Source organism: Ochotona princeps, chromosome 14 (assembly GCF_030435755.1).
Source record: "Ochotona princeps isolate mOchPri1 chromosome 14, mOchPri1.hap1, whole genome shotgun sequence".
NCBI classification, from domain to species: domain Eukaryota; kingdom Metazoa; phylum Chordata; class Mammalia; order Lagomorpha; family Ochotonidae; genus Ochotona; species Ochotona princeps.
In genome coordinates this window covers 53,832,755-53,859,049 of record NC_080845.1, presented here as the reverse complement: position 1 = coordinate 53,859,049, position 26,295 = coordinate 53,832,755, and the positions used below count along the sequence as shown (strand labels likewise).

Sequence of the window (26,295 nt, the reverse complement as noted above, 5' to 3'; positions counted from 1 at the left end):
GAGCAGACGTTTAGAAAATTTTCTTCTTCCTACCAGTTAGCTTCTGGAGATGAGTCTGGGGAAAAAAACAAAAAACAGAAACAACTCCCTGGTACTTTGGTCAGGCAGATAGACAGGAAGAACAAAAGCTGGAAGTTAATGGCTAGAGCAGGTGTTAATATTTGAATGACCAGAATAGGTGATGCACTCCTGCCTGTGCTTCTCCCTGATGTGGAAATCCTTTGTTTTTCAGCCAGATAGCAGCAATGAAGAAAATGATTCTAGATGGGAGAGAAAATTAGATGATGTGGTTACCTCAGGAAGAAAAACCAAGCCCCTCATTCCGGAGATGTGCTTTATTTATAGTGAAGAAAATATAGAATATTCTCCACCTAATGCCTTCCTTGAAGAAGATGGAACAAGTCTTCTGATTTCCTGTGCAAAGTGCTGTGTGCAGGTTCATGCAAGTAAATGAATATTGTATTCATTAGTTGTTGGTTTTCCAAAGTCCCTGACTTCTTACCCCTCAGGAAACTATCAAATCTACTACGTTAAACTGTTGGCATAGTTTACAGTGTGCCCATTCCTCCTCACACTTCTTCTAAGGAGCCTATGAGTAGGTGTGTAGTCTGCCTTAGCTTTATGTGGTGACAGTGGAGTGCAGGCCTGTTTTGTATTAGGCACCAAATGTAGGTTAATCATGGAGTACTTGCCAATGCTTAAATTTTAATATAAATCTGAGTTTCTTGTGTTGATTAGTGACTGTTTTTCTTTGTGTGTTTTTTTTTTTTTTGACAACAACAACGTTACTTTTTTTTTTTTTTTTTTTTTTTTTTTTTGAGAAAAATGGGGATAGTCCCCTTCCTTCTGGTTCGTTCCATATCAGCCTTTTGCTGGTACCAAAGTCAGAAGCCAGAAATGAGATCCAGTTCTCCCATGTAAGTGGCAGAGACCATTCAATTGACTCATTGTCAGTGCCTCCCTGCTTTACCTTAGCAGGAACTAGAAGTGGGTATTGAATCCAGGCACTCTTATATGGAACAAAGGCTTCTTAGTTAATTGACTGTCCTCTTTGTAACATTTTGGAGAGAAATGGACATTTCTTTGTTGATTATGAGAATTACAGCTTTGCTGAGTTGTATTTTTATAGGCCTCTTCTTCACAGGCAGATTGCTCTTGGCTTTCCTGGCAGAATTATCATTATAGCTGTTTTTTTTTTGCCCAGACTGAGTTGACCATACCCCCACATTGTTTCAATTTGTTACCTTTATACAACTTTTGAATTGGTCTGCTGTATAACTCCTAATAGTGATTTGAAAGAGTGCTGGTATAAACTACTACTCTTCTGTGAGGGGTTTTGGATTTGGAGAAAAAAAATTTTCATTTTGGAATGTAGTTACAGATGTATTCGTATTTGTACTTTCTGTTAAAATATACAATTGTAGGATTGTTGTTTAGATTTTGAGTTTATTCTTGATGAAAAGCTTTGTTCTCACTTTTAAGTTTATACTTGAATCTTAATAAATCCTCCCAGTTATCAAAAAATGAAAAATTTACTATTTTAAAATGCATTTTAACATTCCAAGTATGAGGAATATAAGATCCACTATCATTACACGTAATCATTTGTGGTCTGCCTCTATCAACCTAGTTGGAATTGTATACAGTGTACTTGCTTCTTTGTATATTTAATCTAGTATAATAACATCCTTTTCTGTAATTAAGATTGTAGTAGTTATATCAACATCTCCAGGGAAATAATTTGTGATGCACACACACACACACACACACAGGTTGACACTTATGCACTGTCAATTGTTGTGTGACTTTTAAGAGGTAAAGTGTACAAAGAAATTGGGTACTAATGTTGGCTTCTGAAACATACCAGCCATACACTTTAGTCATTGTATTTCATAATAATTCACTTGCTTGACTATTTTGTCTATATTTTATGGACAAAATTATTAACCTTTCTTTGTTAATTACATGTTTCTTGCGCATCTCAAATACTTTGAAAAAGTTCACACTATCCATTGTATACATTTAGTTTAACCCACTGTATTCCATAAGTGTATGTGATTATCATGTGTTAATTACAATTAATTTATTTACATCATGTTGCCTTATAAATCTATGCATATTTGAACTGTCAGGTGTTTTGTTAATCAGCTATTTGGGACCAGGAATATACCAAATCGATAAATTGAAAACATTCCCTTCATTATTAGCCATGAGTTACCCAACCTGTGTCGTATCGTTGATATTAAGTATAATCAGAGCTTAATTTTAAAATATAATTTGGCTGACATTAATTTCAAAAGGCGATATTGATTTACTAAAATTTTCCCAAATGTTGCTATATAGATTTACATGATTGAAATATTACACTTGTGAAAGTGGACGTTTTATTGATTTGCCCAATCAAATTAGAACTATTTTCAGTGGTAACTGTTGTATTTGTTAGCAATAAACTAAACTTTCATGTTTTTTGGGACCAATTTTTGACAATTGAAAACATAGAAAAGCATAGTTGTACTTATATTATTACTATTTGGTATTAATGTGTATTACTGTAAGAATACAATACACATGGTACGTGGTTGTTTTTTAGGTTGTTATGGTATCCCTTCTCATGAGATCTGTGATGGATGGCTGTGTGCCCGATGCAAAAGAAATGCGTGGACAGCAGTAAGTTACTTCTTTTGGTATCACTTCACTTCTCTCACCTCACTCACTATGGATATAACTAGTGGCAAGATATGATCGCATGTTCACTTATGTGTACAACTCTCTTCTTTCCTTTGTTTCTAAGCTTCTATCTCACAATCATTTCTCATGCTGGTTTTACAGCTTTTGTAGAAATGTTAGGTGATATCACAACTGTAGGTTACTTTCTACGATTGCCAGTTTTTCTTTTTTCTTTTTTTTTTTTTTTAAAGATTTATTCATTTTATTACAGCCAGATATACACAAAGGAGGAGAGACAGAGAGACAGAGAGGAAGATCTTCTGTCCGATGATTCACTCCCTAAGTGAGCCGCAACGGGCCGGTACGCGCCGATCCGAAGCCGGGAACCTGGAACCTCTTCCAGGTCTCCCACACGGGTGCAGTGTCCCAATGCATTGGGCCGTCCTCGGCTGCTTTCCCAGGCCACAAGCAGGGAGCTGGATGGGAAGTGGAGCTGCTGGGATTAGAACCGGCACCCATATGGGATCCCGGGGCTTTCAAGGCGAGGACTTTAGCCGCTAGGCCGTGCCGCTGGGCCCCAGTTTTTCAATTTACATTTTAAAAGATTTAAAACATGGGCCTGGCGCAGTAGCCTACTATCTAATGTCCTTGCCTTACATGCACTGGGATCGCATTTGGGCACTGGTTCTAATCCCGGCAGTGCTGCTTGCCATCCAGCTCCCTGCTTGTGGCCTGGGAAAGCAGTTGAGGACGGCCCAAAGCTTTGTGACCCTGTACCTGGGTGGGAGACCTGACAGAAGCTCAGGGCTCCTGACTTCAGATTGGCTCAGCTCCAGCCATTTTGGCTACTTGAAGAGTGAATCAGTGGACGACAGATCTTCCATTGTGTATCTCCTCCTCAGTATATCTGACTTTTGAAGAAAAACAAAATACATCTTTGAAAAAAAAAGATTTAAAACTTTAAAACATACATGTTTGTTGTCTTCCATGATACAGTTTATTCAGCTAAAAGGATTTCTGCCTTGCCCTGCCGTGTCTCCTGCCTGGATTTTTCCCTATCCCCATGTTCTCCCATATTATTATAGTACTATAGTCCTTTAGTTAACATTTTTAGTTTAATATGCTGTTGTTTGATTACATCATGGAATCATGGGTATGGATAAAGAAAATCTAGTATCATGTTGTGAAGGTATATTCAGCAGTCTTGTTGGAAGTCCTCCTTTTACTTGGCACTAGAGATGTCTGCTGCACCGAATCATCACTTCCTTTTATGGTAACCTTCACTGTACAGTTCTATGAGAGTATATGTATATATTTGTTTACCTATATATCTATTTGTCTTATATTTTGCATAAATGTTGCCTTATATCACAGGGAATTTGATATCCCTTTGGGATTGGCTTATTTTACTGAACATAGTGGTCACTAGTTGAGACTACTGTGTTGCAAAATGGTAGGATTTCATTCTTTTAGATGGCTGTGTAGTATTCTGTGGAGTAGATACACCATAATTGTTTTATCCTTTTCTCTTTTCATGGGCCTCTGGGTTGTTTCTGTATCTTCTGTATCTTGATTCTGTGAATTGTGTTGTTATAAACATAGAGTTCAGATTTCTGTTCGCTTTGATATATTCCCAGGAGTGGAAGAACTGGGTCATATTGCAGATAAATTTTCAGTTATCTTATCACTCTCTATACTGACTTCCATTGTTGCTTCCATAGCCCACACTCCCACTATCTGAGCATTAGGGTATCTTTTTCTCTACATCCATGCCAGCAGGTTTGTTAGTAATTTTTGAATATAGGCAATTCTCACTGGAGCTATTTGGAACCTCAATGTGGTTTTTATTTGCATTTCACTATGTATCTATCTATCTATCTATCTATATAGATAGATAGATATAGATAGATATCTATAGATATAGATAGATATCTATCTATCTATATAGATAGATATATATATAAAACACCTGCTCATTTCCTTTGCCCATTTCTTCACAGGGTTGTTTATCTTTTTGTCGTTGAGTTTCTGAAACTCCTTGTAATTCCTGGATATTATTCCCTTATCCCTTATGTAGTTTTGGTAAATTGTATGTATCCAAACTTTCCATTTCTTTTATGTTCCAAAGTTTTTGGCATATAGTTATTCATAGTATTTCCTGGTTATTCTGTGTATGTCAAAGGAATCCTTGTCAATTTCACATTCGCAAAGACCCTGTGGCCTCCTGTGTAATGCAGGTTCTAAAGAAGTTCATGCAAATCTAATACTATAGCTGGGTCAATTCTGGGTCATTTCTCTCTCTCTCTCTCTCTATCTCTATCTACACACACACACACACACACACACAAATGTTGCAATGTGGAAAGCTTGTCAGCTTCAGCTAGCGTGAGGTTGTATAGGCTTTATACAAGGCTAGAATCAATACTCAAAATCTAGCTGTCTTTTTGTTTATGAATCCTAAAGGGAGACGTTACTGTGTATCCAATTGTTTTGGTAGTTTTAAAGTAACTAGAAGTCAGGACACTACCTCATTTATATTTAAAATGCTTTAATACCTCATATTTTACTGTATCATTTCTGATGTAACAGATCATAGAGTACCATGGTTGGTGTCCTAGTGACCTGAACCTGATCCTAATTTTTGACCTGTCGTGTCCTTGACATTTCTGAAGATTAGGTTCACACTTCATTCTGCTGCATGGCAGTACTATTCCTGAATTTTTCCATTTATGACATTTAAAGTCAACCACAAGATGCACTGCAGTTTCAAGTGCACATGTTCGAGGAAGAGTGCTGTTACAATTTTTGTTTATAACCCTCATATGATTTCTAGCATTATGAAAGCATTGCTCAATCCAATGAACTGACATGAAACACACAAAGAAACACCTTTTTATCTCTACTTCCTACCCTCCCCATTTATATATGTTTAGATCCAGGTTGTGTATTCCATAGTTAAGGTTTTAGATATTGTTGAGTTGAGCTTTATTTATGTGATGTCAGTATTTCTCATAGATATTGACTGAGCTATCTTATGAAGATTTGAATTTATGATATTTTGGTAACCTAGATACCTATATTTATTCTAAAAATTACTAGTTTCTGCTTAGTAAGTAGATCTCATGTGATTTTCTTAATTACTCATGGTATAGAATTCTAAAGAAAAAATTAATTTTATTTAATATTTTAAATAAATATGTTGCGATTTTCTTTTAAATTTGAAAGACAGTGGGCCACTTTGATAGATGTTTTTCTCTAGGAAATTTGAATTTTTTCTGTGGACTTTTTAGTGGTTATGGCTGTGGATTTTTTTAGAATACCACAAATGGTAGTGAGAACTTTATGGAAATATTGGTAACTAAATTTACAGGAAGCCAAAGATCAGCCTTACTCAAATTTTATAATTCTGACCAATCAAATGTTGATAGTCTTCTGTACGTGGCATCATTAAAACAGTGCTGTCATTTTTCATTCTCAGATTGGAAAATCCCAAATGAAGTGTTATTTTACTTCCTAATTACATACTTAGAACTAGGTCAGTAACAGATATTAAAGGAAAAGTGTGTTGACCATTTTCATGTCATTGTATATTATTCTTCAGTGAAAATTGTAAGGTTCGATTTCATGTTTAGAACCAGAAATCCACACAGAATAGATTTCAGCTTAAAACAAGCTTTATTGGGAGCATTCCTGAATGAGGTTCACTGGTCCAATACAGACAGTGGACCAGGAAACTCCGCCCAAGGGACATGAGGGATTGTTTTTATGAAAGGGCTGTAGAGGTGATGGTTGGGGCACAAAGTAATGTGCCTTCTAGAGTGTCATAGGCTCCCTTCGACTTTGGTGGCTCCATATGTCACAGCTAGCCTAGGAGGAAGCTGCCTGCTCTTTGTTTTGCCTTATCACTTACACTTCTCTGCCTCCTCCTAGACTGCCCCTTACCCACCACAGCTGGGCCTTACAAAAATGTTTTTTGAAAATACGATAATGATATATATATATATATGTGTGTATATATATATACATACATACATATACATATACAAGCCTTATACCCACATATTGTACAACATGAAGAGTGAACGCTGATATAAACTGAGTTCTGGGTCATACTAATTTTTATCTATTTTTGCCACAAACCCAAGATGCCAGACAAGTGAGCCACACAAGAGCTCATTTATTCTGGTGGGGTAGTCAGTTGCGGGGGAGAGAAAGAGAGAGAGAGAGAGAGAGAGAGAGAGAGAGAGAGAGAGAGATAGATAATCTCCTGCCATAATGGCAGGGGGGTTTCCAAGGGAAGAGTGAGAAAGAGGGAGAGAGAAAAGAGAGAGAGAGACAAAGAAACAAAGAGAAAGTTATTTCAAGGACTTTCTGTAATCCCATGTCCCTACATGTTCCAATTTTTGTCTAAATTTGTACTTCTGAATGTTTTTATTTATACTTAACTCAGTAGAATTCGAATATTTTTATTTAAAGTAATACAATGTGAAAAATGCATATGCATTAAATTTTTGAATATTGCCAAGTTAGGGAAGAGTAAATTTTGTAGTAAAAATTAAGAAACTCAACAATTTGCAGATTTCGAGTCCCATTCTATATGATGAAATGCATAAAGTAGGTAATGATGCATGTTTATATTTACTTGTTGTGCTAAACAGATTAAAAAAGATATTTGTATTTTTGCATGTCGTTGTGACAAACAACATTCTGCTTCTTCCCAAAATGATTTTAAGAAAAAAGAAAACCCAAGATAAAATGATTTTCAATGTGATCATGTTTATTCCCTGTGCCCTTTTTTTCTATAAACAGAATCACAACTAGAAATTAGTACGTTAGACTTTTGTTGATTTGTTGGAATTAGTTTTCCATTCCTGTATACAGATTGGAATATGCAATTGCAGTGATGAAACAATAAACATTTAAATGTCTCTGTGAAATTTGTGTTTAGCCTGAATGCAAATTAGAACATTTACAAATTGAGTAGTGGTTGCCATTTATGGCTGTAGTGTTGCACACGGTTGTTATATTTCACCATAGTCACAGAATTTAGTTCCTAGAAATACCTGTGATAATGTGCATTATATATTTATAAAACCTACCCCTACAGTGCTGCCAAGTTTTGTGAGGTAAAGAATCTGTGTTAGTTGCTGAAAAGTATTTGCCGAAACTTCTGTTTTGTTCATCAAATTCCCAACCTTAATTTTCAGGTAAAAATGTTTAGTTTCTTGCTCAGCTTTGAGAACTATCTACTCTTAATTCCCAAGGACCTTGTGCATAATTATTGGTGTGTAGCTGAGGATGACTGTCAGGGCCAATGGGCTCCCATGGTTGTTGTAAGGCCGGGTGCTACCTACAGGGTGAGTCCAGTTCCTGTGAATGGAATCACATCTGATAAGAAACAACCCCAACTCTGCTCTGTCAACTCCAAAGGTAGTGGCTTCTCTCCTCTAAAGCAAGAGTTCTTTTAGGGTTGAGAGAATAAAGAGTATAAACAATGTTACAACTGACCTATTTCTAGCAGTGTTTTTGAATGGTTCGGAAATAAAACCAACACTAACTTCTAGTCCTAATTGCTTATCTACTGAAGATAAAATAAGTCGCATTACTGGGCCCTTGAATAAAGCAGGTTCTTTTCTCTTCAGCCCTAGCCTAGTTTCTTAGCAGTGTACCTTTCAGAGAAGTAGATAATCTCCTGAAGTAGAATTTCCAACCAATAGTCATATTGACATGTTTTTTTGTTTTTTGCAAATTCTGTCAACAGACTTTGTAGATCAAAGTGGTTGATTTTTAGATCAGATTGATTTATGACCTTGAGAAGTCACGGTGGCATTGCTACTTCCTCTGATCTGTTCGGCACTCTATTTTTTAAAATCCTGTAAGATAGTGTCAAGAACAGGTTATGAAAAATGCCCTTGCCTGTAAGGCTGACTTTGATCCACATACAAAGTAAAACTAGTGTGAAAAGAAAGGTCCCGTTTTTGTTAAATGCAGGACATTCACCAGTAGGTACTGGCCAGTTCAGGCCAGCTAGTTGTTCTTACTATGCTGTTCCTTCTCATTGTACTGTGCCTATGTCTATATCCAGGACCTCACTCTTTCATCTGGTACAGTGCATTTGCTGTCAGACTTCTGAGCAAGCAAGTTATTCTAGTCAGTAGACTTAGTCCTTGGTGTGCAAAGACCACAGCTGTATTACTTTTTTCTTCAACCAAACAGAACAACATGTCAGTTGCCTAGACATGCTTGCTAAGATGCGGAAGCCTTTCTTTTTTTTTAAATTAATTTATTTTTTTTTATTACGTTGCTTTATGTGACACAGTTTCATAGGCTCTGGGATTTCCCCAACCCCTCCCCGTGCCCTCCCCCCATGGTGGATTCCTCCACCTTGTTGCAGTATACAGTTCAAATTAAGTCAAGATTCTTTTGTTGCAAACATCTACCAAGTACACAGTCCAGCATCTTGTTGTCCAGATATTCAACAGTTTCTTGGGAAGACCATCACTGGTCTGAAGGTAGAGCTGGCAGAGTATCATCCCAATCAATTAAAAGACCCAGCACAACATCAACAACAATTTACAGCATTATGGAATTAATTGACATGGTATTGAGTAATCAATATGTTAGATCAATGCAAATTCTTATCCACATCCTGTGACTTCAGGATACTTCAATTTTTGTTTGTACACAGAACCGGCTGCTATACACCTTAAAGTGGCTATAGGGTACTATTCAGCTGTCTCACATCTGTTTTCATTTTAGTATTTAGCAGTATATTGTGTTGACGCATAATTTTGCTGAACTTGGCAGATTTTAGGATAGTCCAAACTGGCTTATAAATCTAACAAGGTCTTTGTCAACAGTTGAGGTGCTAGAACAGTTTTAGGAGGGGTGTGCAGAGAAATCTTCAATACGCTAGTGAGGAGTAACTAATCTTTGTGTCCTATCTAGTAAGGTATATGGAGATCAACGCTGACAGTTTCCTGTTTGGTTCTAAGCTTTCCTTGTATTTCTCTATCTATTCTATTTTGGCGGGGGAGGTGGGGGTGGCTCTGGAGTGACCCTGATGGTCATTGCAAGAAAGGGTGGGGATCCAAAGTTGGAACTAAGTAAGGACCAGAGAAAGCTCCTCTCCCTAGTCCCGAAGGAAGTTTACTGTTCTTCTCTTTCTGCAGACCACTCAGGGCTCCTGGCTGTCGTTCCGATGGCCTTGGATCTTGCAAGGAAAGATTTGGGCTTCTTCCATCCCATGTGGTAGATCCAAATGGGGGCTGGGTGACCTCGGAGTTCTCGTCCTCCGAAGGCACTCCAATTCCCTGTGTTTTCCTTGGCTGTTGAGATGTAGTCGTTGGTGAGGATCCGGGAGTCTTCAGGGTTAGGATACAAGCCTCCTCCTGTCCACCTGCTCCACTCTGGGGTCCCCCCCTGCTCTATGCATATGACCTCCTGTTAAGAGCTTGTCAGGATTGCTCTTAATTCCCCCTATATATCTTTGTAGTTTGTTTAATGCTGATTCGAGTCTGTTGTCTATGAATTACCTGTTATGTTTCTGATAGGTTGTACTTTACGCCTTCCTCACACATTCTAAGGAAATGGAAGATTTCTCTGCTCTCCCTCCCCATTACGGAATAACATAGGGTCTTAAAAGTATATTAGGTTTTACAATTCTTTGATGTAGATCATAAGCAGTCTGATTCACTTTGTTTATATGTTCATTGATAACATCACAGTATGTTATTGCATTAGATACAGGCTGTTTGAGGTTTAAGTATTATTTCAATATACAGGTACTATCATCTACGGCCATACCACCCTGAACGTGCCTGATCTCGTCTGCTCTCGGAAGCTAAGCAGGTCAGGCCTGGTTAGTACTTGGATGGAAGCCTTTCTTTTAAGGAGCTCCTTATAGACTTAAAACTCACAAACCATTTTTCTCTGTTCTGTCCATTTTGCTCAGTAAATACCATCCCACCTCTCTCTTTTCTAATGGAGAGAAATAGAAAAGTCTACATAGCTTACTGTATTCATAAATAGCTTCCTGATTGAGGAAAAATGCTTCATGAATCTTGAGAGCTTCAGTCAGAGAGCACAAGTGAAGTCAGGGGGAGTAATGAAATACATTAAGGGAAGCCCAGTACACTTCCCTACATCCCATGACGTGCATGCCTGGAGGGAACAGGGATACCAGGGAAACTTCTTCCACAATGAAGGAAGACTCTTAGGAAGAGCAGAGCTTGGAAAACCAGTGCTGGCATTTCTCATGAATGGCAAAAATTAATCCAGTGGCATGATGAAGAAATCATGTCATTGGTCATGCTGAGAAGAAATAAGCCAACTGAGGTTTTATTTGGATGCCATATGTTACACACTATCAAGAAAGTTAAAAGTATGTTCAGCTTAAAGTACATTGTTCAAGAGCCAGAAATTCTATTATAGAATCTAATATAAATTGTAATCATACAGTCTATAGCTGTATAATTTAACATAGATTACTTCTTTTTTTTCTTTTTTAATTTATTTATTATTTTTAATTCATTAATTACATTGTATTATGTGACAGTTTCATAGGTACTTGGATTCTCCCCAACCCTCCCCAAACCCTCCCACCATGGTGGATTCCTCCACCTTGTTGCATAACCACAGCTCAAGTTCAGTTGAGATTCCCCCATTGCAAGCATATACCAAACATAGAGTCCAGCATCTTATTGTCCAGTCAAGTTCAATGGCTTCTTAGGTATACCCTCTCTGGTCTGAAGACAGAGCCAGCAGAGTATCATCCTGATAAATTAAAAGCTCCAACATACCATCAGCAAAAATTTACACCATTATGGAATTAATTGACATAGTAATGAGTAACCAATATAACATAGATTACTTCTGACCAGTCCTAAATTATATATACTTCTTGCTCCCTAGCATGTGTCTTACTTGCTTTACAGCTACAAACTTCAATTTCCTTTTCATAGTGCTGTAAGCAACAATATTAGATGTTAAAATAAAATCTGTCGCCAAAAAATACTTTGAAACAGTATGATTTTCTGTTGAGGCATTCTCTTGTCACGCACGTGGTTGTGCGATATTTAAATAGGTGAAATACAGTAAGTTTATTCTGTCAGTATTGCAAAACATGAAGAATGTGTACTGAAGAAAATATTCAATGAAAATTTAATTTGTATATTATATTGCTTTGAGTATTTCATTTTATTGGATTGTAAGTTTATTTCACCTCAAATGTTTTTCCTGAATGTTATTAAGGATTTTATTCTCTGAGTTAGTCAATGAGAGGTGTTATATAAACACTTCCTTAAAAAAAAAAAAAAGAGTAATTATTTGAACTGTAGAGTAACAGAGAGGGATAGCGAAGGGATGAGGAATGCAGGCAGAGGGAGGGAGAGAGAGATCTTATATCCACTAGTTCAGTCTCCAGATTGTTACAACACCCAGGGCTGTGCTGGGCTCAAGCCAGGAACCAAGGATTTTGTCTGAGTTTGCTACATGGCTGTCGTGGTCTCAAATATTTGAGCCATTCTGTGCTATCTTCTCAGGCACATTAATAGCAACTTGTTTTGGAAGTGGGATAGGTGAACCTTGAGCTGGGTACACAGATATGGAATGTAGGTGACTCAAGTGGCAGCTTAACTGTTAATACCAGAATACCCACTCTGTGTCCTAGGAAATAAAGCTAATTTAAAAGGATTTTTAAAATATTTATTTATTGATTGATTCACTCATTCATTCATTTGAAAGAGTGTATGGAGGTGAGTCAAGTGGAGGTTAAAGAAAGAGATCTTCCCTGTGCTGGATCACTCCCCATTGACTACAGTTGTTAGAGCTGGGCTGGTCCAAAGCTGGGAGCCAGTTGCTTTTTCCAGGTCTCCCACGTGGGTGTACTATCGCAAGAACTTTGGCCATGTTCTGCTGCTTTCCTGCACAAATTAACTGGGAGGTGGATTGGAAGTGGAGCAATGAGAACTTGCCCTGGCACCCATATGTGATACTTACAACACAGGCTGTAACTTTTCCTACTATGCCACAGGGCTAGCCTCTAGTAAATTTTCTTTTTCTTTTCTTTCTTTTTTTAATTTTTGAAAGGTGGAGAGAGATGAGTGAGATTTTATACTTTTCCGAATGTCTGCAACAGCTGTGGCTGTTTAAACTGAAGCCAGGATCATGAACTGTAGTCAGGGTTTCCCACCTAGATGCCTGAGAGCCAAGTGCTGGCACCATGATCTGCTGCCTCTCCAAGTGTGTATTAGCAGGAAGTTTAAGTTCGAAGCAGGGATGAAGCTTGAACTCTGGTTTTCCGGTATGGGATAGGATATAGGTTTCTTGAGTGGCATCTTATTTGTAATGTAAAATCCTTGACCTGTGAAGTTAATTGATTTAATGTCACTAAATTCCAATATATAACTTGTTTGCACTAAAAACATACATGTGAGATTTCAGCCCAGAGTTAGAGCTCAGCAACTATGCAATAAGGCATTGTGTATCTTATTTTGGCCCAGTGTTTCTTGTATGCATAATAGTGTACCTCTCTCACACCAAAGATGTTCCACATACTTAATTCTAGACCTGTGTGTGACAGTATTTTATTGCACAAGAAAAGAAATTATGGTTTGATGTATGTGGCGCAGTGAACCAAACCACTGTTTGCAATGCCAGCATCACACATTGGCACCAATTTGATTCTAGGTTCCTCCAGTTCCAATCCTGATTCCTACTACTACTCCTGGGAAAGCAGTGGAAAATAGCCCATGTTCTTGGTTTGTAGCCATTGATGTGCAGCTGGATGGAGATCCCATCTCCTGGTTTGGGCCTAACTCAGATCTAACCATTGCTCTCATTTGGCAGGTGAATAACAGATTAAAGTTCTCTCTTCGTTTCTTTGTGTAACTCTGCCATTCAAATTAATACATAGAATTTTACAGAACAAAAAATTAGAAAAGATTCATCACCTGGCCTTAGTAATTTTTAATAATCACCTGACCTTATAGCAGGTACATTTTTCTGGATTATCTAGAAGTGTCTTGTGCAATCACAAGGTCCTTAAATTGTGAAAAGAGTACATGGAAGGAAGCAAAGCTGTATGCCTGTGGAAAGAATGTTACCTGCAATTGCAGCTTTGTTGATGGGAGAAAAGGAGTAAAATTTTGGCAGTGTATGTGGTTTCCAAAAGGTGGAATGAAATTGGGAAGAGATTCTCTTCTAGCACCTTTGCTTTAACCTGGTGCGCCTCACTTTGGGCTTTGCAACTTGCTGAATCATGTGAATTTCTTTCAAGCTGCTATTTTTGAGCCAGTTACTTGATGACATGTTAGGAAGAACTCAGTAGTCCTTCTATGGAGATCATTAGTTTTCAGGTTTGACTGTTCATTCTGCTTCTAGGTATATTCCATTTTAAATGATGTCTGTTAAATTCAAGTGTGTTGCTCGGGAAAATTATTTTCTAAACACTTTGCTAGAGAATGTTCTAAATTCCTTAATCTATGACAATATGGTTTTCAGTCGTGTTTCTGACTTTTGCCAGTCACTGTGTTACTTCAAGTTTTTGGTTCAATATAGTTGATTCTGGCAAATCTACCTTACTACTTTGTCTCTGCACTCTTACAGTTGAACATGCTGGGAGAGACAGCCTTCATGTGTGTTGCTCTTGTTTCTATTCAGAGCTGTTAGTGGATCCTCCGTGGGACTATGGTACTGCATTGCACTTCGCTACCATTCTACTCCTTCACTTTCCTGATTGACTGTTTCATTATCTTTTCTTTAGAAAGTTCTCCACCTCTTTTCTAATTTCTCTCTTACCTGATTAGTCTATTCATACTTCACTGAGACACCTGATAAAAAAAAAAATCCGTAACCTCCTACCTAACCCATGTCTGCAACCATCTGCTCCTGTCAAAGTCCACTGCGTCCTATGTCAGTATTACAGTCAGGTAACTCATCCTCTTGTCTACATCTCTGTTATTCTTCTCTAGATGATTCTCATTGTCGTGAACATAGGCTGTTGTCTGTTCTGTTAAAACAAATGACTTTTATTTTCTCTAACACTATTTCTCTGCACCCTTATCTTGTGGAACCCTTAAAAGCTTTCTCCATGCTCTTTAATTCTCTCATTTTTCTTTGACCGTTTCTAATTATAGGCTTTGCCCACTTTTCTTTAGAAGCATCTATTTCACAGTCACCAACAGTTGATTACTGCCTTCTACTTGAAGCACTATATTCACATAGCTTCCACCATTCTACTTTCTTCTTTTTGCCTTCTACCAGCCAGTTCTTGTTCTACCCAGTGGGATGCTCTTTGTTTTCCCCAAGAGTTCCAGCTATGGGTCTCTCATTTTCTATTTTGAATCCTGATTTCTTCTAGTGTCATAGCATTGATGGTGTTATTGAGCATCCACCCATTTGTGTTTTGTATATTTATGTCCTATGCAGCCTTCCAAAACCGCAGACTTATAAATCCAATTTCCTGCGCAGCATCTCTGCTTGCTGCTCCCACAATTATCTGAAACTCATCTTGTCCCAAATTAAGTTCTGATTCTTCTTTGGACTGCCTCATTTCCAGGGAGTGGCTAGGCCTTTTTCTTTTCTTTCTGCGGCACCTTTTATCTGTCTTAACATGAATGCTGTCCTTATTTTCAAAATGAATCTAAAATTATGGCCAGTTCCAAAAACTCTTGCTGGCTATTACTCAGATTTGATCCACTCTTTTTCCTTGACTGTGACAATAACTTGACAGCTTCCCATGCGTACCTTTGTACTCCTTATGGTAGATTGATCCAATTAAATATAAATTAGATTATGTCATCGCCTGCTCAGATCTTATGGTAGTATCCCATCTAAAAGAAAAACCATCACCTTTTTCCATCATCTCTGAAGCTTCATTATATATCTTCCTCTTTTTAATCACATTTCATGGTATAAAAGGCCTGGATCTACCTACATTGCCTCTACCTTGACATTGTATGGCCTGTCCCCTAAGCACTTAATACATTCTGGATGTGTCCATGTTCTACTCAGACTGTGCCCTTTTCCTTAATGTATGTTTACTGAAGGGCAGGACCTGTGGCATTTGCTGCTATTCCTCATTTTCTGGAGCAACATTATCTTGACTCATCAATCTTTTTTTTTTTTTTTTTTTTTTTTTGTATGGTACATAATGCATACATAATACAAATAGATTTGGGCACCTAAACTAGAGCACTTACTTGTAGTATAGATTCATTGCAAATGATGGAATATGCCTTCAAGATCTGTCATCCAGATTCGTGATCCTTCAGAATTCATGCCTGCCCCGTCCTTATGTGAGATTGTATTTCTCTCCTGGCCGGATACATGATTCACATATCCAGAAGTGGTTCATCCATGTTTTGCTGATGAACTCTAATTTTCTTTTATGATGATGATGATGATCATTATTATTATGATTATTTTATGATACAGTTCCATAGGCTCCTGGTATTTCCCTTATCCCAGCCCCAATCCCCCCCGCCCTAGTTCCTGTATACCATTACTAAAGTATAGTTCTTCATAAGCAGTCATATGTTCATCATTGCGCGCATGGACAATGGCAGAGAGCCCAGCATCCTGTTGTCAAGATATAGTAAACAGTTTCATTGTAAGTCCATTTTTGTCTGGAAGTACAAATGCATACTACATTGTATCCTCACATCTGGATATGTTAGTCTCCATTTCACAGCTACTGTACATCCCCTCAAATGGAAAGTCATAATACAAAATTAACAATAGAAAGAAAAATAGAAATTTACAGTGCCATGAAGTTAACTAACATGTTACTAGATATGACAGTCTCCATTACACAGTTACTATACATCCCCTTAAATGAAAAGCCACAAAACAAAATCAGCATCAGGAAGAAAAAAGAAATTAACAACGCCATGAAGTTAAATAACATGCTACTAAATGACCAGCGTGTAGCTGAAGAAATGAAAATCAAGAACCTTCTTGCAGAAAATGATGCTATTGTATGATCTATGAGTCATTGAAGAATTTAATCAGAGGAAAGTGTTTTGAAGAGATGAAACTAACAGAAAACATCAAAACCCATGTGATATAGTTTCTGCTGATTTTTGTTGGTGAAATGTGATTCTGCTAGACTACAAATAGATGTTTTTTTTTTAATCGAGTCTAATCTATGACATTTGATTGAGCTTAAGCCATTTACATTCAGGGTTAATATGTATGGGTGGTACTTTGGTCCTGTCATTTTAGTGATTTTCTTTTGGTGCGATTGATTACACTTTGTTTTCACTTCTATATTTCTGCAATCTTGTGATGGATCTTTCAAATGAGGACGTGTTTGGGGGGCTCCTAGTTTTTCCATAGTACTGAAAATTGTCTTTAGTGGCACTTACGGATGTGTCAGCTGAAATGAGAGCTTCTTATGAGGCAACTTGAGGATGTTTGTATTGACATTTCTTTAACTGATGTTTTCTAGAAGAGCTGTTGGAACGTGATTTCCTCATACTGCAAAAAATGAACAACTATGATAGTTGCATTATAACTGTGCCCTTCTCAGTGTTGTTCATGTTGTGTCAGCATTCTGACTGGAAATGCTCCGTTTTCTCTTGGTTTAATAACTCAACCGTAAAGGAATCATAGCATATTGTAAATTGGCATGTGAGCTATTCATCTCAGTGGTGATTTTTTTTACAAAATAAAATTAAAATATCACTGGCATTGTTGCAGGGGGTAATTTGTGGTGTTAGGTGAGGAAAAAGATCCTACATGGGAAAACTGCAATGTTTAAAATATGATCTGATTTTGTATTTTTCATTCAGCTTTTAGCTACCCTGAGGAAAAACTATGTAACAGAATGGCTTTTTAAATGAAGTTCTTGGAAGACAGAAATAACAGCTGCCCTATAAAGTAATCACGTTTTAACAGGCATTTTAGTGTATTTTTGTTTTGTTTTAGGGAACATTGCTTGACTAGCAATGTATCTAAATCTTTATAATAGTGAGTCATTTTATACTGGATGTTATTGTTCTCGAAAAAGGCATTCTTATTAAACATAAGATAAAGAAGGCTAGCAATGTACACAGACTGTTTAATTTTACTTGCTTATTTTGTTCTGCAAGGGTGAAGGATTTCAGTATCTCCTAAGTTAGATTGGCGCGAAATAAAACTCCGCAAAACACTCTAGCTGAGGTGATATGTTCCTATTTAAAATTTTGGTTTAAGGGACTGACAATGGTTTTCATTAGGTTAAGCCTCATTTGCACTGTCAGTATCCCACATCAGAGTTTTGATATGAGTCCCAACCAGCTCTCTCCAAAAGCATTGGAAGTGGTCCATGTATTTGGTCCTTGCCTTTCATGTGTAATGCCCAAATGGAATTCCTGGCTCCTGCCTATTTCTGGTCTAGACTTTGCTGTTGTGGCTACTTGTGCAGTATGCCAGTGGAAAGCAAAAATAAATTTTTAAAATATTTATGTGCCTATTTCAAAGGCAGAGTTGCATAGCGCCCATTGCCTATATTTGTAACTAGTAGTGTTGTTGGGCTATAGCCTTACCCAATTCTAGTTGTACAGTCTAAATTGGCAAATAGCTATTTCACAGTAAAGACTTGATCACCTCTGAATTTTACCATCTTAGGCATGTTACTTTATTTTGTAAATCATAGTTTCTTCATCTCTAAAATGAACTCTTAATTGCAATTACTAATAAATTTATTTGAAAATAGAGGTTAGGCAAAATTTGTGGAAGTTTTGACATAGTATTTGACTTGTTCTATATATTCAATACATGATAACTCATGATTTATTATTATTGGAAATTGAATTTATTGAATCAGTTTCCTGATTTCACAAAAAATAGTTTTATGGTGAATGGTTCAGGTGCAAATGTGAGATTTGATACAGTGTCTTTATATGTATCGGGCATTTTAAAGATTTTTTAACTGTGACTGCTTTGCTAGAGTTAACAAGCCTTGTCACTTAAAGCAAAGTGGTATTAAGGAAGGAAATGTCATAGTTTCTCTCAGCTAATACTGCCTTCTACTGAACTTTGAATATAAACATGTAGATAATTTACAAATGAATGAAGTGGCCAGCTGTTATCTTGTTTTTAATCGGAGTAACTAGTTACCTTGTGAATACAGTGAATCAGACAACCAAAGTGACTTGATATGGCTGTTATTCTTTTTTTTTTTTTTGAAGACTTGTTTACTTTTATTTGAAAGGCTGATTTACTTAAAGAAAGATCTTCAGTCTTCTGGTTTGCACCCCAAGTGGCCACAATGGCCAGAGCTGAGCCAGTGCAAAGCCAGGAGCTGCTTCTGAATCTTTCATGCAGGTACAGGGTCCCAGGCTTTTGGCCATCCTCTAATTCTGTCCCAAGCCACAATCATGGAAGGAATTGGATGTGAAGTGAAGCAGCTGGAACAGGAACCAGCCCCCGTCTGGGATACCAGGCAGTTGCAAGGCAAGGATTTAGCAATCACGCTGAGCCTTTTTCTTTCCTACTTGATTTTCAAACTTGGGAGAATCAAACAAAAAGCATGATTTCACATAAATAACTTGTGAATGTACCTGCTTATGAGCATTTTTTTCTATACTAAGAAATAACATTTCTCAAGGGAATCGTATAAAATTTAACTCCATATCAACTCACTGTTTATTGATTTCTTACCAAGTCACTAACATCTGTGAATATCTTCTTTCTAGTCTTTTTATCATTTGGTAGCTTTTATGATTTTCACTCTTCTCTGTTTTGCCATGTTTTCTTACTTATTCAGCAAATTCTTATTAAGAATGTACTAAGTATTAGGTATCATAATAGCGAGTAATTAACCTGACATGAGATCACAGTTTAATGAAGATAGCACATAAAAACCTAGTTGGCAAATATAGGTAGTTTTAGTTAAAGGGCCCATATAAGGTGCCATTAAGGTTGTATGAGAGAGACATAACTGAATTTGGGATGGTAAGAGCTTAGAATGTGGAAGAGAGCTTTGTGTTGAGAAGTGAAGTGTGTTCAGGTTAACTAATGAAGAATGGGAACAGATTAGTTTCGAAGCATTTAGAAAAGAAAATGATTTGATTGGAAATCCCTGCAGTGTCAGATGTGGAGACGAGTAAATAGTGACTCTGGAAGAGTCTAAGCCCTTGATGCTTATGATCATTAACTACTTAGAAGCATTAAAGTTTTACCCTTATTGGATCAGAGTGGCTGCAGATAACTAGTGTTCTTGCTTAGAACCATGTTAGGAATGTGGGGATATTAACTAAGATGATGGTATTGAAGCTGGGGAGAAGAGTGTAATGGAATCAGCAGCATGGATTGGATAAGAATAGAACCATTCCTTCCACTGTGAGCTAGCGCTAATGAGCTGAGCCGCTGGTAGGACAGAGTGGAAGAGTATCCTTTGAGATGCAGTGTTGAATATGTGTTGGGGAGCTGATACTCAGAATTTTTAGGAGACTCATGTGGATGCCATTGGTCTTGAGACAGTGTTTGGAATCAAGGTGTCATGGGATCTGTTACAGAAATCCTAACATTTGCAGAAGGTAAAGAAAACATATTACGGGAAGCTGGGAATTTTCTAGAAGTGGAGAAGGGCAATAAGGAGAGAAAGAGCCTTGGAGACCACAAGAGGAAAATGTTTGAGAAAGGATCAACAGTGCTGAATGCTCTAGAGAGGTCAGGTGAATCAAGGACTAATGTGGATGTGTGTGTGTGTGTGTGGGGGGGGGTCTCCCAAATCCACTTCAAATTGAGTCTATTTATTCTATTGTAGAGTGATTTTTCTTCTTGTTGTATTAATGTTCTTGAACATCTGTGTACTTTAATGAGCCCAGTCAGCTGCCTCTCAGTTGCTTTGTTGTGTCTAACTCTCCTAACTTGTCTCTTTAGGCTTCTTTTTATTACTACCTTTGATAATCAAATATGTTCTCAGAGTATTTGAGATCCTCCTAGAGCATACTGCTCTGCTTCATTCCCATGTTGACAGTGACATATTTGTACATCTACTGAATGATTTTAACCTTAAATTTTGTTTTCATATTTGTTCTTTTTCTCTCTTTATAGAGAAATATCTGAAAGACAGAAAAAATACCTTTGAGATGCTTTATAAAATGAATCAGTAAAATTTTCTTTTACAGGCCCAGTACAATGGCTCAGTGGTTCTATCCTCACCTTCCAAGTGCCAGGATAGATCCCCATATAGTCATTGGTTCATGTCCTAGCTGCCCCACTTCCCATCCAACTCTTTGCTTGTGGCCTGGGGAAGGATGGCCCACTCTCTTAGGACCTTGCATCCATGTAGGAGACCTAGAAGGAGCAAATTCAGCGGCTGATTATCTGTCTGTCTATCTATAATATATATATGTCTATATACGTCCATATATATGGATGTGTATATATATATATTTACAGGCCCATGTAAGAGAGAGAGAGAGAGAATGAGTTTTTTTTACAGAAAAATTTTATGGTACAAACATTGCAAAAGAAAATTTTTGTTTTTGGGCCCTGCAGCATGGTCTAGTAGCTAAAGTCCTCGCCTTGAACGCACCGGGATCCCATATCGACGCCGGTTCTAATCCTGGCTGCTCCACTTCCCATCCAGCTCCCTGCTTGTGGCCTGGGAAAGCAGTCGAGGACGGCCCAATGCATTGGGACCCTGCACCCGCATGGGAGACCTGGAAGAGGTTCCTGGTTCCCGGCTTCGGATTGGCGCAGCACCGGCCATTGCAGTCACTTGGGGAATGAATCATCGGATGGAAGATCTTCCTCTCTGTCTCTCCTCCTTTCTGTATATCTGACTTTGTAGTAAGAATAAATAAATCTTTCAAAAAAAAAAAAAAAAGAAAATTTTTGTTTTTATTGGAAAGGCAAGTCAGATTGACAGAGAAAAGCAAAGACAGAGGAAGATCTTTCATGCTGGTTCTCTCCCCAAGTGGCTGCAAAAGCTAGAACTGAGCCAATCTGAAGCCAGGTGCCATGGATTTCTTCCAGATCTCCCACGTGGGTGCAGGGTCCTAAGACCTTGACCATCCTCCTGCTTTCGCAGGCCATAAGCAGAAAGGCAGGTGGGAAGTTTAACAGCTGGGACACAAACTGGCCCCCCATAAGTTACCCTGGCAATTGCAAGGCAAGCACCCCACCACTGAGCCATCATGCTGGGCCCTGAATTTTTCTTAATTGATTTGTTTTATCAAAGCCAATTGTTTCAGAGCCTTCTGTTCTATGGCTTCATTGTATGGATAGACAATATTTTCTGTTGAGTTGTTAGCGACATAAACTGGGTTTATTATGGATGCAGGTGAGTATACATGTGGTACTTTTTGCCACTCTGAGCCTTCAGTACATACCCAGGATGTTTCAAAATGACCTTCAGATACCTTCTAAACACTGCAAACTCTTAAATATTTTTGATGCCATATGTATATATATATTTGCTACTTAGTAAGAATACAAAAATATATGGATTGTTGCTAGTTGTTTTTAGAAAAGCTCTGAAGTTTGATTCCTCATTATTAATGGTAAATTAGTTACTAAGATTCCTTGTAATATGAGACATAACTGTCAAAAAATTAACACATTAGGGTGGATCATGGGGCGAAGGCAATTTTATGAGGGAGAAACAGTGTACTAATGCATAAAATTGAGAGACCAAACTCAACAGTTGATGTGTATTTAATAAAAAATATTGTAGTTCAACTGAGGGCAATACAATGTTGTCTGGCCCTGCTTTTCCTGAACTTTTTCATGAGAACATGGAGCAAGATGACCAAGAAAGTCTGTTTTTGTGGTAGTTGGAGGCTTCTTGGATATCAAAGACTATACCAAAATAAGACTTATAAGTGCTAAAAATATAACCTTATGTGGTGAAGGCTAAAAGATTTTATTTGTATGTTTTAAAAGGATTTATATACTTATTTGAGAGAGAGCAAGAGAGCTGTTCTGCTGGCTCACTCCCCACATACCCACAACAGCTAGGGTTAGTTTAACCCAAGGCAGAAATTGGAGTCTTCAAGTGGTTCTCATGTGGCTGCCAAGGACCCCCAGGTACTTGGATCGTCACTGCTGTCTCTCAACAGTATTATCTGGTAGATGAATTTGAAAGCAGAGCCATGGAATTTGAGCCAGCAGTGAAATGTATTTATCGCAAGAAATAGGGGAATATAGTATGCCACAGTAGCAGCTCCCTTACTTGTGTTTTTGCCTGCCTGTTTAGTCTTGTTTGATCAAAACTATTTTTTCATCATTATTTTCACACAGAAAGAATAAAGCACAAATTTCACATTAAATATTGTCCCTTATGTATTTATTACTATACATATGAGAAACAAGCCTTTTAATCTCCATTGTTCCGCACTCATGTATGCAAGTGTGGGTTACTGCAGTGCATGGAACCCCTGTGGTATATGTGTTCTCTGCTCTGGGATTCTAGCACCTACTTCTTCAGGCTACCACGGCTCCTGTGTCACAGCTTTCCTTCAGTGAAACCGTTTGGAAATGAACTGTTATTTTGAAGGTTCCCTCCTGAAGCCAAATATACCCAGAACTTTTTGGACTATACCCTTACCTCTACCTCTCTCTCTTTTCCTTTCTCTTGAACTTGAATTGCTTTCATGTAATTCCTGACTGTTTTAACTTAGCTTATCTTTGAATATTTAGGTGAATGTTAATGACTTGTCTTACATGAATCTGATAATACATGACATTTTCTTTTCCCCTAGGAATGCTGCCTTTGCAATTTGAGAGGGGGTGCTCTTAAGCAAACTAAGAACAATAAGTAAGTAACACATTAATTTTTTTTTGAGTTGTTTGTAATGTTCCTCCTTCTTCTAGAGCTCTGGATGACAGCATAATTTACTTCCCAGTGTACTTATTGTTCTCGAATTTTTGGTGTCCAAATCTCAGTTTGGGATTTTGTATCAGTGTCCACATCTGACAGCACTTTCACTTCTGCTGAATGAGGGTATCCATCATTCTACTCGTAAGTATTTGACACCATGAAGAATAACACATTGTTTAGTTTTTAAGACTTGAATGTGGTACATATAACCCAGGTGCCATTAGTTAGGATCCTGCTTTTTAACATGTTGAATCTCATTAATTAATTTGAGAAATATATTTCTCTAAAGAATGAATTCTCTGTTTTGAAATAAATTATAGATCATAGTGATGACATTAAAACCAGTCTGTTGATCTTTATTACCACTAAATATAAGAATGCATGCATATATACTAAACTTGAACGAGAGGAGGAAAACCCTGTTGTTGAGATTTAAAGGAAGTAGGACTAAGATATCAAGAGAATCTTAAAAAGAGAATTGGTGACCAAAAAAGGAAGGTGTCTGGTTTTTATGACTACTTTTTAAATGAATTTTTTTTCAAGAGAAGATTTTAATACTGAAAATGGGTCCAAAGCAGATATGGGCAGAGTTGCCAGCTGGCACTTGATAACCACATCCATCCCAAAACAGTTTTTGTTAGAGGCACACATCATTTTATAAATTTAAAGTCCAGGAATTGAGAGATTTTTACTTAACAGTCCAGTTTTGCATCTTGAAATGTGATTGTGCATCACTGTATGGCAAAGGTAATTGGTTGAGGTGAGGAGTCTGACTCACTGGGACTGATGAGCCCCGCATTACCGGGATGTCCCAGTGTCCGTGTGTTCACTTAGATTCTGCCTGGCCTCACGGACATTTGAGTTAGGAATGCTGATGCATGGTATTGATGAAGTTATCATGATTGTGTCTGATTGCTTAGAAGGAGGCATAAACGTTTTTGCCTTTGCTACACTGACAATGTTTAGTCTCAGAAAGTGAAATTTCAGTTAATTTTGGATCATCATCTTTCACGATCCCAGTTGATACGATTAACAGTATAATAAAGCATCTTTCTAGGGTGTTGTACAGGTTACAGAGGTGGTCAGTGGGTTTGGGGAAATTCTCTTATTCTTGGGCTAGAATTTAAAAGAAGTAGTGTTTTCTATACTAGGATATTTGTTTTGTTGTGGACAGTCTTCTGGTTGAGTTTATGCCTCCTCTGTCTGTACCCTTGAAAGGCCAATGCAACCTGGGTGGTGGGTGTGTGTCTTCAGCACAAATGAGGCTGATGGATTTGAAAACTCTTTGACGATCTTTTCAAACCTAATGATCCTGTATATTTACTTGTGGAGATAGCATTTATCAGACAGTATAATTGTATTCATAGGGAAGTTGCTATTTTTCCAAGTACTTCAGAATATGAGGGCAATATTAGATTTTAGGTAGGAAGTAAGGGAGCATGATCAAGTTCATCTGTCCTTGTCTCAGATTCCATTGATTAAACTCAAAGGGAAACAGTTTGATTAAGTGTTTAATTAGAACTAATCCTTTTGGGAAATCTTATTGCTTCATGTGGTTTTCTTCATAATATTTATGTTATATAAAAAGATTATTTACCACACATGCTTTATAGCTTTCATTAGTTGTAATCTTTTGCTGTGTGTTTATCAGCTGCAATTTATAGAAGATATTTTTGCAACAAATGAAATAAGAAACTTGTATTTCAAGATTTTACAGATAAAATGAAGAGAAATATACAGTTCTAAGATTAAGTTTTTACCTTCAGCTAGTTCTTGGTGTCACAGTATTGGCACAAGTGATGTTATATCTATGTAGGTATCATTTAAGAAGTTTAAAATTCAGAATCTGTTTGTGATAGATGTAAGCTTTTGCTTTTTTTCTCATCTGTGTGTTCTCAGATGAGAACCAGTTACCAGGATCAAGTATGAGCTATGTAAGTTTATGGAACTCTTGTTCATGTTTAATGTCTCCTTTTCTGTAGGTGGGCCCATGTCATGTGTGCCGTTGCAGTCCCAGAAGTCCGATTCACTAATGTCCCAGAAAGGACACAAATAGATGTGGGCAGAATACCTTTACAGAGATTAAAATTGGTGAGTGGCAAAGCTGCTTTTTTACCTCATAAATTTTGATTTCCTAGTCCTGACTTTTTCTATCGATGCACACAATTCCAAGATACTGTCTATCCTATCGTCATTATTTCTCGCTCATCTTCTTTTAGCCTACGTTTATCCTTTAGAAATTTTGTTCTTGTCACATTGTAAATCCACGTAAGACCTGCCTCAGATTATGTTAAAAATGATTGAGAAGATTAATACTTTCCTTAGATGAATCTGAACATTAAAATAGAGTACATCTAGTGCGATTTGGGCTGTCCAGCTCTATTTAAATTGTTTAGTTTTTTTATATGTTGCCTCTCTTGGGCAAACATGTCTCTTACCTGGTTTCATCATCTCCTCAGCAAAAGAGACTCACTCATGAATTGATACAAAACACTTGGGGTGCAAAAGTCTCTGACCAATTTTCTTCTGACCTATGCAGAAACTTGTATAAAAGTCTTCTTGGTTTCCCGTGGTAAGAGGATTTTTCATTGAAGATATAGAGTTTTAATATCCTTAGCATTCAGGTAACTTTGTAGTTATGTTCAATTGTTAGCCAACAGATCATTAGTTTTGTCTCTAGTATTACATTTTTTAATGAGAATGTTTCCTGAAGTTAAACATACTGAAGCATGTCTTAAAGGTAGGCTTAATTCTTTCCTTACTCATGCATATCTGAGTTTCCTTACTCCTTGGTATCTTTAAACTCAAAT

At 37.4% G+C, this 26,295-nt stretch overlaps 1 protein-coding gene across 6 annotated transcripts in view; it reads left to right on the top strand.

Annotated features, from left to right (window-relative positions):
- The window catches only part of KDM4C (lysine demethylase 4C), a 325,582-nt gene that overhangs the window by 170,272 nt on the left and 129,015 nt on the right, over positions 1-26,295 (top strand). For all 6 annotated transcript variants that reach the window (XM_058672446.1, XM_058672439.1, XM_058672441.1 and 3 more), the window contains 4 exons: positions 233-446; positions 2,591-2,667; positions 23,367-23,422; positions 25,468-25,576. In XM_058672446.1, coding sequence (XP_058528429.1) covers positions 233-446; positions 2,591-2,667; positions 23,367-23,422; positions 25,468-25,576 — 456 coding nt within the window. The remainder of the gene's footprint in view (positions 1-232; positions 447-2,590; positions 2,668-23,366; positions 23,423-25,467; positions 25,577-26,295) is intronic.